Source organism: Pistacia vera, unplaced genomic scaffold (genome assembly GCF_008641045.1).
Source record: "Pistacia vera cultivar Batoury unplaced genomic scaffold, PisVer_v2 Contig274, whole genome shotgun sequence".
NCBI lineage: Eukaryota > Viridiplantae > Streptophyta > Magnoliopsida > Sapindales > Anacardiaceae > Pistacia > Pistacia vera.
In genome coordinates this window covers 327,706-341,027 of record NW_022196084.1, presented here as the reverse complement: position 1 = coordinate 341,027, position 13,322 = coordinate 327,706, and the positions used below count along the sequence as shown (strand labels likewise).

The 13,322-nt window shown below is 34.7% G+C and overlaps 2 protein-coding genes across 2 annotated transcripts; both read left to right on the top strand.

The window, feature by feature from the left end:
• The first annotated feature begins 1,295 nt into the window (after positions 1-1,295).
• Positions 1,296-1,802, top strand: LOC116133757. The gene has a single exon (XM_031419444.1). The coding sequence runs from the start codon at positions 1,296-1,298 to the stop codon at positions 1,800-1,802; it is 507 nt and encodes a 168-aa protein (XP_031275304.1).
• A 3,161-nt stretch (positions 1,803-4,963) lies between these two features.
• LOC116133756 lies at positions 4,964-5,925 on the top strand. Its single transcript, XM_031419443.1, has 2 exons — positions 4,964-5,029; positions 5,251-5,925. Exons 1-2 carry the CDS (start codon positions 4,964-4,966, stop codon positions 5,923-5,925), a joined length of 741 nt encoding a protein of 246 aa, XP_031275303.1.
• The last annotated feature ends 7,397 nt before the right edge of the window (positions 5,926-13,322 follow it).

Sequence of the window (13,322 nt, the reverse complement as noted above, 5' to 3'; positions counted from 1 at the left end):
ATATGTGAACTAGTAATGATAAAAATAAAAACACATCAACTGAATAAGAGACAGAGACACGATTTACAAGCAGTAGGTTATAATGACAAAGAAAATCCAAGAACAAAGTTCAAGGCAACTCAATAGACCTGAATCATTGTAGTCGCGGAGCACTCAACACAAGTCTCAATCTCCCTAAATTGTTGCATGATCGATCCCATTACCTCCATCAAGCTCATGGAAAGATATATACATATATTTTCTTGGAAAAGGTTAATATTATAAAAGAAAAAGAAAACTATATGGTATACGAGGGGCATACCCCAAGAGAAGGTCTAAAGACGATCAAAATAAATGTGACCATCTTTTTGGACATACAAGTAAAAAAGATGGGCACAGTTGCCCAAAAGGAGCACGTAGGCTGCACCAAAGATGTGACCATCATTGTAGTCGCAGAGCATTTAACACAAGTCTCAATCTTCCTAAATTGTTACATGATCAGTCCCATTACCTCTTTCAAGCTCATGGAAAGAATTTTTTTTTTTTTGGGAAAAGATTAATATTATTAAAAAAAAAAAAAAAAACTATACAATATATGAGGGGCATAGGTCTAAAGATGATTAAATTGGATGTGACCATCTTTTTTGACATACAAGTAAAAAAGATAGGCACAATCACTCAAAAGGAGCACGCAGGTTGCACAAAAGAGAAGAGAGATGGGTACAAGTAGACATGGCAAAATAAGTCTAGACTTGCAGGTGGACTCATACAAGTGTAAATAATATAGGGTACTAGTCCATAGAATTAGGTCCCTTTTTTTGGCCCATACTCGACTTGACCCGTTTTGAAAACGAGCGACGCGGGTACACCTACGAGTACCTGTTTGTAATTTTTTTTTTTTTTTTAAAAACCAAATCTAAAAACTTGAAATCCCTAACTCACTCACATACAAACACAAGTCCACGTCTCCACCATCCTAGCTTCTCCAGTCTCTAGAGCCATGTCTCCGATGATCGCCGCTTGCTTTGGTAACATACACACACAAACTCAACAGCAAAGACTCAACAGCAAACTCAACACCATACACTAATACACACAGCAAAGACTTCTCTCAATCTCAGAAGCAATTCACCAAAGCCATCAATGAAGGCATCAAAATTGAGAAAGAAAACCAAAGGTCATCAAAGGATTGAAATCAAGAAACTTGAGAATAAAAACAGTCTTGAAGTCACCTTTGCCAAGCGAAAGAACAAGATTTTCAACAAAGCTAAAGTGAGCTTTCTTTATTATGTGGTGCTCAAATTTCCATTATCATGATGTCTACACATAATAAACATTTCAATTATGGTCAACCTAGTATTGAAGATCTTCTTGATCATTTTTTCTCCAGAAACGATGACCCTTTGGAATTTTCGACCAACAACGAAGCGTTTGACAAGATTAGGCATGAGATTAAAAGGCTACAAGATCAGTTTGAAGAGGAAGTAAAGATTGCCAAGGAGATTAAACATCGAAACAAAATGAATGACCATGACTGGTGGGAACAGCAACGTGTTGATGATATGGGGTTAGATGAAGTTGAGCGATTTGTCAAGTATTTGGAAAAACTAAGAAGAAAAGTGGTAGCAAGGGTCAATAAAGAGGAACCAAAGGCTAATAATAATGATCTTGCAATTGTTGCTAAGAGTGATGGTAATCATCATGAGGCAAGGGTTGTTGACCCATTAACTGATCACAAATTTGTCAATGATATTGCACCTCTTGATTTTTTCTTTGATGATGGCAACTTCTTTGACAATATGGATATAAGTGGGTTGATTTAATCATATGTTTTAAGTGTTGAGTTTTAGAGTTGTTTTATGTTATTTTATGCCATAAATTTTAATTGAATATTTTTGCTTCTTAGATGAATAAAACAATTTTATTCAATTAGCACAAGTGTGTTACCAGCATGCAAATCTATGGCCTACTCAAGAAGTTATAATTTAAGCTTAACAAAGAGACTTTTGTGGTGAATTGAATTGAATTTGGAGTAGTTTATTGTGGGGGTATAATTGTAAAAAATGAAAACTACAGGAATTTTAGGGGTGTAACCGTCATAATTGAAAACCACTATGAACAGTGCGCAAACCCGCAGGTCAACCTGTACCTGTATAGGGTAGGGTGCGGGTCTAATATTTTGGACCCGTTTAGATCGACTCATTTTGGGCTCATACCCGACCCACCCGCCCGTTTTGCCAGGTCTAGGTATAAGCACCCTAACTGAGCAAACATGCTCAAACAAAACAAAGAAAGAGATAGGCACAGACGCTTAACTAGAGCATACAACTAGATTTTCATGGCAAGATGCTCACCATGCAAACCTAACTTGCACCCAACAAAAACAATAGGGACATTAACCTCTCCTTTAGTATAATATTACACACAAGCAGTCAACTCAACAAAAGCGTAAAACATACAAATCTCTAAACTTCGAAGCTAAGGGAGCCAATAAGAAGTCAAATGAGAAGGAGACATGAACTAGTACCATCAAGGAAAATTTGATTCATCTTAACGCATGAATAGGGTTTCAATACAAAAAGTGGCAAGATTGAGAAACTGACAAAACTAAAAATCACGTTACATTAACTAACGGATTACGCTATCTTTCTGTCAAACAGTATAATTAACTCTAAAGTACACTTTCCACTAAAAGAGTACCAAGTCAAGTCATAAACTTATCCTACAGATACACAACCTAGTCTTCTTGATTCTACGTAGAGTTCTGAGTTGTATTCTTTATATTCTTTCAGGTTTTGATAGTAATGATGTCGAGCTTAGTTGAGATTTCCATATTTTTTTTAAAGAGAATTTATCCTTTATGAGTCTAATAGATTCTCGTTTCATCATTTATACTGTTGAAAAAGATGCTAAAAATTATCGAAAGTCTACAACTATATGTGAACTAGTAATGATAAAATAAAAACACCTCAACTAAATAAGAGAAAGTGACACGACTTATATGCATTAGGTTATAATGACAAACAAAATCCAAGAACCAAAGTTTAAGGCAACTTAATAGACTTGAATCATTGTAGTCGCAGAGCATTCAACACAAATCTCAATCTCCATAAACAGTTGCATGATCAATCCCATTACCTCCTCCAAGCTCATGGCAATTTTATTTTTATTTTTTATGAATAGGTTAATATTATAAAAGAAAAAGAAAATTGTATGGTATACAAGGGGCATATCCCAAGAGAAGGTCTAAAGACAACCAAAACGGATGTGACCATCTTTTTGGACATACAAGTTAAAAAGATGAGCATAGTTGCCCAAAAGGAGCACGGAAGCTGTACAAAAGAGAAGAGATGAGTACAAGCACCCTAACTAAGCACACAGGCTCAAACCAAACAAAGAAAGAGTAGATAGAGACGCTCAACCAAAGCACGCAACAAGATTCCTATGGCAAGATGCTCACCTCGCAAATCTAACTTGTAGCCAGTAAAAAAAGTAGGCACCTTAACCTCTCCATTCAGTTATAGATATACACAAAAAAAAAAACACAAAGTCATTTTAGTGAGATTTGAGAAATAAGTAGTCAATTCAACACAAAGCTGGTAAAATACTAAAATCCTGAAACTCAAGGTAGGGGAGGCCAATAAGGATTTGTTTTAAGGGAAAAAAGTTCAAATGAGAAAGGACCATGAATTAGTACCAATCAAGGAAAATTTCATTCATCTTAACATGTGAAAGGGTTTCAATATCAAAAAGTGGCAAGCATTGAGAAATTGTCATAACTACAATCCCAGTTAATTAACTAAGGATTAGTTTATTCCTTCTATCAAATAGTAATATAACTTAAAAACACTTCCACTAAAGAGAACCAAGTCAAGTTATAAACTTATCCTATAGATACAGACCATTATTGATTCTACTAGAGCTCTGAGTTGTATTCCTATATTCTCTAGATTCTGATAGTAGGGAGTCAAGCTTAGTGAGATTTCATTATTTTTTTAAAGAAATTATCCTTTACGAGTCTAATAGGTTTCATTTCATCGTTATATTGTTGAAACAGACGCTAAAAATTAGAAGTCTACAACATCATGTGAATAGTATAATAAAAATAAAACACCTCACTAAATAGTTACAGAGACATGGTTACAGCTTGGTTATAATGACAAAAAAATACAAGAACCAAGTTCAGACAACTCATAGACCTGAATCATTGTAATCGAGGAGCATTCGAAACAAGTCTTAATCTCCCTAAACTTTTGCATTATGTCCCATGACTTCCGTCTAGGTCAGGCAAGATTCTCATCGCAAATCAACTTGCACCCAGTAACAAATAATAGGCAACCTTAACTTTCATTCAGTATAATATTATGCAAATAAAGTACAAGTGTCATTTTAGAGAGATTTAGAAGAAGGGTCAACTCAACAAAAGCGTAAACATACAAACCTCTAAACTCAGAAGATGGGGGGAAGAATAAAAAATCAAATGAGAAGAGAACATAAGCTGATTACAGCATATCGTTAAACCACATCATCAAGCCTTCTTCAATTCTTATTAATTTTCTTCATTTCCCAAGAAAATTTGAACATCATAAATGCACAAAAATCGAGCATACTTTATGCGGCGCACTGAGAGCAAGCATATTTGTGGCTAAGTGGGGAATCTTAGGCGTGAAATTTCAAGGAGTGTCATGACTCAAATGGGGACACATCAAGGCACTGCACGCACCGGTATGTATGGATGAATATTATTAGCCCACAAAGGGGGATGATATGGGACAACAAGACTTGTCTAGTGTGCCAACAAGACAAGATATGCCAACAAAAGTCAGGATGTTTGTTGGAGCCACTCCCATATGGAAAGACGTGGGAAAGGCTTTCAATGGATTAGTACTTGCCTTCCAAATCTAAATGATATAGCACTATCATTGTCGTCATAAATCGTTTCACCAAATATGCCACTTTCATTTCCACATCATCGTCCTTTACAATGGAGGAAACTACACGTCTCTTTTTCAAGAATGTGGTTAAGTATTGGGGGCTTCCAAAGACCATTGTGAGCAATAGAGATGTGTGCTTCATAAGGAAGTTTTGGTTGAAACTCTTTAAACATTTGGGTTCGGAGCTTCCATAATCCACAAACTTTCACCCAAAGACGAATGGGAAACCAAGAGAGTGAATGCTTTATTGGAGATGTACTTAAGACACTTTGTGAGTGCCAACCAAAAGGATTGGGCAAAGTTGCTAGACATAGCCTAATTTTCGTACAACTGGCAGTGTTCAGAGTCTACGGGTCAAAGTCCTTTCGAGTTAGCAACTGGGCAACAACCTTTGACTTCTAACACCTTGACGGCTTTTATGGGGAGTTGCCCATCAGCCTTTAAATTCGCTAAGGATTGGCAAAACCAATGGGAGCTAGCACGCATATACTTAAACAAGGCAGCCAAGAAGATGAAGAAATGGGCAAAGTCAAAGATGCGACACGTGGAGTTCCAAACGAGAGATCTTGTCATGGTCAATCTGCTTCTCATACAACATAAGTCTTTATGCTCGTTGCACAAGGGTCTCCTAAGGAAGTATGAAGGGCCATTTCTTGGCCTTAAGAGAATAGGCAAGATGTCTTATCGCTTAGAGCTTCCACCAAAGATGAAGATTCATCTGGTCTTCCATGTGAACCACTTAAAGTCATACCATTCGGATGCAGAAGACCCTACTCGAGGGGAGTCGAGTAGAGCACCATCAATCACTTCTACTTCATTTCATAAAGAGGTAGAATCCATACTGGTAGACCGAGAAGTAAAGAATCATGAGCCAAAATACCAGGAGTACTTCATCAAATGGAAAGTCTTGCCCGAAAATGAATCTAGCTGGGAATCCGAGGACTCGTTGTGGCAATTTAGAGACCACATCAACCGCTATGTGGAGAAAGCAACAAGAATGTCACCAAATTAAGTAGGGGAAGATATCACAAGCAAATTGAAAGGCAAGACCCGATTGGCCCAAAAAGCTCAAATTTCTTCTAGATATGCAACTTTAATTGCAACTTGAACGACAAGATACATTGCAACTTGCATGCCAACTAGGGAGGACTAGCCTATAAATAAGGACATTCACCCTCACTTGTAAATTATTCACCACATTCACCAAGTCACAACATATCTTGTAAAGATACTCAATATACTTTTAAGCTTTTTCTTTACACCTTCTCTACATTTCTCCCTTACTCTTTATTATTTAAGGCTTTAGCTTGAGTTAGGCTGAACTAGTATTCATCCATCACATAGATTTGAGTTACTGGTGCCGCATGGGTTTTCAATATAACTTAGCCTGTGACACCAAGTAGTCTCAAGGCACCCTTTTTTGATGAAAATTAAAGAGCATGGAGAAAGAGGAACCCTTTCAGTGTAACTCCAAGGTCATTGACTCCCTCTAGTTGCTTCTCTTGTAACACCCTTTTCACCGCCATTATTTCAGTAGGTTGCAATGGAGCATTGAAGCATTTAACTTGGCATCATCCATGTATTGGTCACAAAGAATAAATATCCTTTTCAATGCCCTGACAAATCGTTGTTTTAAACCTCGTGAATCATGATCAAACAATGGACCTATTGGACGAAGTACTACCTTCTGAGCGTGATAAAAAAAACATCATGGACCTACCATCAAAGAAAATTTGATTCATCTTAACGCGTGAATAGGATCTTAATACAATAAGTGACAAGATTAAGAAACTGATGAAACTAATAATCCCATTACATTAACTAACCAATTACGTTATCATTCTGTCAAACAATATAATTCACTCTAAAGTAAACTTTTCACTAAAAGTTTTAGTGTAAACAAGGAACTTTACCCTATTTGTATTTTTAAGAAATATCAATAGTTCAACAGAAATCATTTATACACGGAATTTTTATACACATTTCAATTTAGATTGAAATTACTTAATTTAGTAATTAATATTAAACCAATGTTATTATACAAATTTGTTAACTAATTGAACGCACCTATCTCCATATGATCTCAATATATTTGAAGACAAACAAACAAACCCACCCTAAAACCTGAAACCCCTTTACTCTGCAGGCTTTTACTTGTCAACAAAAATGGAGGAAACCAATACAACAATTCACATTTCTAAGAAGAAATTAAACATCTAAAATTGGTTATGGTAATCAGTAAGATAATGAGTCATTTATGAGATCTTCATTTTCCAAGAAAAATCGAAATCGAAATATTGCACAAAAATTGTGACCAAAGATCACTGAAGTTTCAAGTTTGTATTTGTCTAGTAATTTTAGATGTGTATAAGGTTTGCATTAAATATCTTACGTAGATCGAGATATTATTATTATTATTATCACTTTTTTCATATCAGTGAACAAATTAATTCCTTAAATTTTTTAAAATAAAAGAGTTTATAGAAGGCATTTGTCTTTACAATAATATTACTTTTCTAAAATTTATTTCAAATTTTATCTTTCAAGTGATATGTCTTTATATAAGATCTTAATATATAAAATGATGATGTATTAAATGATATAGTAATGTTCGATGGTGCATCATTGAGATGAATAGTATTACTATTATGATCTTCATTTGCTTAATTCTATATTTATCAAAATAATCGTTTAAAAATAAGAATTTTGTAAGATACATATATATATATATATATATATATATAACTCAGTAACTATTTCATTGATTAGATTCGTTACATGTGGAGCTTCAGAAAAGAAGGCCCAGGACTCGAGGCTCAAAGCCAATCCACTATCGCAAATAAGCCCCTCGAGACCCAAAGCACTAAGCCGATTCTTACTCCCTTTACACACACGAAACACAAACCCAAGAAATTTTTTTCTCTTGATTTTCGATTCCGAAGAAGATGAAGAGCCTTGAATTTCAGTTAGCATACTGAATTTTGGAGGATATACTAATTAATTGCCTCTAATTCTTCTGTCGAACTTGCAATGACACCCTTTGCACATACAAATGGCACTAATAATTAGTAATTAAGATACAAATATAAGAGAATCAACTAAATAAGTTTTTTATTTTTTTTATTTTATATATACATTTCCTTATTATATCCTATTATACCTAAATAAAAGTAACATTTTAATCTCCAAAAAAAAAAAAAAAAAAAAAGATTCCCTTAAAAGAAATGGTCAACCTGTATATTGTATAATTAATAATTACATGTATTATCTAGTTAAAGCTACTACTGAGGAGTGAGGAAGTCTAGATTCATTATATTTCAACACCTAGTGCTCCACAGATATGTACAAATTCAAGATCAGCTCAAAAGTAAACATTTTAAATATATATCTGAATGACTATTATATATAGTTTATACGAATCTTTCGATTAAGAGAAAGAAAAATCATGTTATTTGTCTTTAATCCCACATGCATTGTACAGGTCTATTTCTGATCATCATAAGAGGCGGTGATGTGACCTATTATACAAGATATTTAATCATGTAGCACCAAGTTAGTGACATTTTTGTTCAATAATATATAAAATTTTGCTGCGTGGTCTTGACCATATAGAGATTTTCCAATAATAAAAAAAGGACAAGTGCACTTTAATCAAGATCCCCAGGTCCTAATCTGTACAGATGTTCGTGCGATTATTGGAAACAGAAATATCTTTGTTTATGTTCGATTATCTCAGTCAGTACTTTGTATATTGAAATTTCATTCAATTCACTTATTTATTTTCGTGATGTTCGTGTGATTCAATGATTTAAGTCAGTTTTTTTGTGCAAACGTACGTATTTTGCCTGTAATTGATCCATTGGTTAGCCAGTAGCTGTCTATTACCGATGACTTTGCTCCTGAACATTTTTCACATTTATATATAGAGTACTCTTATCTTGGTATTCGCATTCACAGTACTACGATTTTGTCCTGGCTAGAAGACTAAATATAGAACAAAAAACTCAATAGGTACTCAATCACCTATTGCGGAAAGTGACTTCATTGCACAGCGAAGAAGTGATATAAGCATATAGAAAGCAAAACACCAGCCGCCTTGTGGCTAAAACAAAAGTGATGAGTTTCCAGTCCTATCTATATAGCGCACATAGATTGACCAGATTATTATAGAGTTAACGACTTTTTTTTTTTCCTAAATAATGGTTTGATAGCATTTCCATACCAACTAACTTTTAAGATATCACTTTATTATTCAAATTTATATTCTGATAACAAACAAAAGTAAATTTGATCCAGACTATTAGAGCTTTTGTAGAGAAGAAGTCGATGAGTCTTTTGATAGTGGAATATTAGATTTTAGTAGTTGGGATTGATCAGAATTTGATTTGAGAGGGGTGACTATAAAAACCCTAATCGCTCAATTACCCACGATTAACAGGGTCGATGGAAACAGAGTTTGAGGAGTTTTAGTGAGTGATAGTCAGGAAAAAAAATGGTGATGATATAGGGTCACAACGATGCCAGAATTAGAAACGGAATATAAATTTAGATTCGTAGAGTGGTAATTTTAAAATTTAATAAGTTGGAAAATGTCATTAAGCCATTAGTTGGGTGGGAAAAAATCTTTTACTCAATTATTATAATAATATTTCTGATGATCAACAAATATAAATCATGGAAAAATTGTACTTGCATGTCATGAAATGAAATGGGGGTTTAAGACCCTTATCCAAATGATGTGCCATTGCCATAGAGTGGAGAAGAAAAAGACAACTCTAATTGTCCTTTACGATCAAACCAGAAAACATTACTGAGACATGGATGGCTAGTTTTTACATATTCCCATTGGGGATTGTCGGATTTAACCCAATAGGACATCAAGTCCTAAGACAAAAATGTGAAGATCAATCAGAAAATTGTTTGAAACACATGCGTATATATATATGCCAAATTGAAAGTGGCCTAATTTGTTGCCTGTTGGAATAGAAATGGTGGCGCTAAAGAAGGACGTGGCCAACTTTCAATCCATAAAATGGAGGTGGTGAAACATTGCTTAGCTTGTTGCTTCCAATCATGCACACCCTTGTCAATGGATCTAATTAATAATGCACATGTAGCCAGCTTGTCACTTGCTGATTATATGTAGAGAGATGAGATCGATGGAGAGCATGGCTGCAATATCATCAGTCAACAAATGGATGAAAATTAATGGTAAATTCATGAATTGTTGTGTCGACTTTTCTATACTTTAGCTCTTTGTTTCGGAGCCATTGAATTTGAACGCGGTAGTGAGAATTCAGAGAGTATGGTCGTAGTTGCATTCTTGTCTATACTCAATGGACTGGAAAATTCATAACTCACGCCCCCACATTCCACTGCTCATGACAACTGAAAGTGAAATTGCTTTGGAGGTTTCAGGGAAACACCCTTCTCTCCTGTCATAATCATCCCCCTCACAATAAATGTATATAACTGTTTTCACTTTGTAATTATGTATCAACAACTTTATTCAACTTCCCATATGAATTGGTAAAGAAGAATCCTCGTTTTGTATGGAGTATTTATCACTATTTTCTTCAAATAAGATATGTTAGATCTCTAATAGTGTAATGAATTATGAGGGCATGCATCAGCAATCACTGGGGATGATTGTTGGAGACGAAGACATACTTTGAAAATTATGCTGATTAAAATAAAGGTATATAGTCCATCCAACAAGAAGCAGAATATTATTAATTAATTATTGTGGACTGGTATTAATTAATTATTGTTGATTTCTTAAATGTTCTACCTGTTAGAGCATGATGATTTAGGGGGTGTTTGTTTGAGTTTATGAAAATTAGCTTATAAATAATAATTGCTTATAAGCTAAAATTAACTTATAAGCATTTGAAATTTTAAACAATTACCGGCATGTTTGGCTTAGTATTTTTATCCATATTCTGGATCCTATTTTCTAAATAATGTTTGGCACATTATTCCAGAAACATTACCTTATTTTTTTAATTACTTTTAGACCCCATAAGGTTATTAATTTCATTAAATACCCCCTGAAAAAAATTTAAAAATTAACAAAAACACCCCCATCAACCCAACTTGTCAGATTCTGGCAACCACCGTCGGCGATAGCCGAAATCTGTATAACGGCCTAACTTTCAACCAGAAATGGCCGAAAGTTCACCGATCTGGCCTTTTCCGGCCAGATCCACCACAGATTTGTGGACAAGTCAACGATGGTCAAATCTTGGCCGTCGTTGACCGAAAATGACGGCCACATCTTTGGCCGTCTCTATGGCCGTCGTTTGGCCTTTTTTGGCAGTCGACGTCCATAACAGACCGTAGATCTGGCATTTTTCGGCCAGATCCGTGGTGGATCTGGCCGGAAAAGGCCATAACGACGTGTTATGGCACAAATCCAACTGGTCTGTGCCGTTACAAAATTTTTCGGCCAGATTCCGGCGGTGGTGGCGGGAATCTGGCACGAAAAATTTTGGGGGTGTTATTGTCATTTTACATATTAGGGTCTTTAATTAAATTAGTAAACCTAAGAGCTTTTTCATAAATTTTTAAAATTTATCTCGTAATACTCTCCTATCCAACAACCCAAAACTATCCTCAAAATTCTATCCAAAATACTAAACCAAACGCACCCTACGTGTTTGGTTAAAGTATTTATAAGTGACTGATAAGTAATTGACGTGTTTGGTAAAATGTGGCTTATAAGTATATTTTATTATAAAATTACTAAAAAAGGTACTACATTAAACAAGGGAATACTATGAAATTTTAAAATTAAACAAGGATAATTTAGTAATATACTTGGTCAAACTAGCTTATAAGCAAAGTACTTATAAGCCAAAAAAAAAAAAAAAAAGTACCTCTCCCCAACTTAATTTTTTTGGCTTATAAGCTCAAAAAAATTATAAACAAACAAGTCAGCTTAATTTTAAAGTTATAAACAAGTTTGACCAGCTTATAAGCTTAGACAAATACCCCCTTAAATACATGCACCATGAACTAACAAAATCATTAGGATTCCAATAATTAAGTGGTGATTACTAAAAAGATTAAACCATTGGAGAGCAGGATTAGTGGGAAATTATAGCACTAGATTGTCAAAAGGATTAACCAAACACATTATCGTTTTGCTGCCAAAAGTAATTTATCTTTTGTTGGCATTCTCTTTTGTCTCCTATTCTTCAGGCCAGACGGATAATTGAAAATCTTCATGGCCTTAGCTTTAGCTTTACAAGTTGACGAGAGAACACATATGAAACGAAAGGAACATACATGAAACGAAAGGACGTACGATATTTTTAATTCGTTATATACTTGTTTATATCTCCCTGTAATTAACAAGCGGCGCCTTCTTCTGATAAAGACTCAAAACCCATCATATAATTACTTAAAAAAAATCAATGAAATAATTCAACTTAAAATTCAATTAAAGAGGTTCCTTCTGTCGAACTTCATCACCAAAAAATAAAAAATAAATAAAAAAATGAAGAAGAAAACACACAGAGAGGACTGTGGGCAGTCTTTATCAAATGGCAATTAAATTCAGAAAACCAGTCGACAAGGATACGTTACATATAACGAATATTTGTTAAAATAAGAAGGAAGAGTACGTAGTACTAGTAGATGATTAGAAGGAATTTGGGATATGCCAGAGAGAGGTGGACCTAATGGGTGGCCCCATGTTCGGCTTTTTAAAAACCTCGTCAACCATTAATTGGTCCTAGATGCATGAATGTAAAATTAATATTACGTTTGACTCCTGCCCTTTTGATTTGTCTGCAGGCAGGCGAAGAAAAAAAAAAAATCATGCAGGAAAAATATGTACTAAGCAATCTAAAGTAGGCCGGTGGCTGTAGATTTGCTTAACTTATACCGAAAAAAAATGAAGCAAGGACAGTGAATTGAGAGGTTCATGATTGAAGGTTTTACCAATTCAGTGCGATATCACATGCTTGAGCATGAGAATGAGCTCTTCAACAGTACTTGAATTAGGTTTCTGTTTGATGAAGAACCCTACTTTTGTGGGTGTGGAAAAATCTGTGGCTGGATATGGTATTAATGGTGGAAATAGAAAGTTCCTTTTTGGGTGAATGCATGAATAATAGGTTTATATCACTTTCTATGTTTTGTCACGCGGTGTGTTTCGATATTTCGGTATAATAATTGGAAGTGCTTTTGAAAAAGTAGCTTTCTTTTTAACATTGAGAAGTATTTAGAGTAAGTGCTTCCGTGTTCATCTTCTACTAAGATAAACCCTTATCATGATGTAATACTTAACTGTAAAAACATTTCCAAATCATCCCCATCGAAACGCATTCGTATAAAGTTTCCATAATTCCCCAGATTGCAGAACCAATTAATATTGTCTCATTCAATCAAATTCTCCGGATC

Coding starts and splice junctions, on each gene's coding strand:
- LOC116133757 (XM_031419444.1), top strand. CDS start 1,296: ATGTCTACACATAATAAACATTTCAATTATGGTCAACCTAGTATTGAA.
- LOC116133756 (XM_031419443.1), top strand. CDS start 4,964: ATGGAGGAAACTACACGTCTCTTTTTCAAGAATGTGGTTAAGTATTGG. Junction 5,030..5,250: donor GGGGGCTTCCAAAGACCATT/GTGAGCAATAGA, acceptor TACAACTGGCAG/TGTTCAGAGTCTACGGGTCA.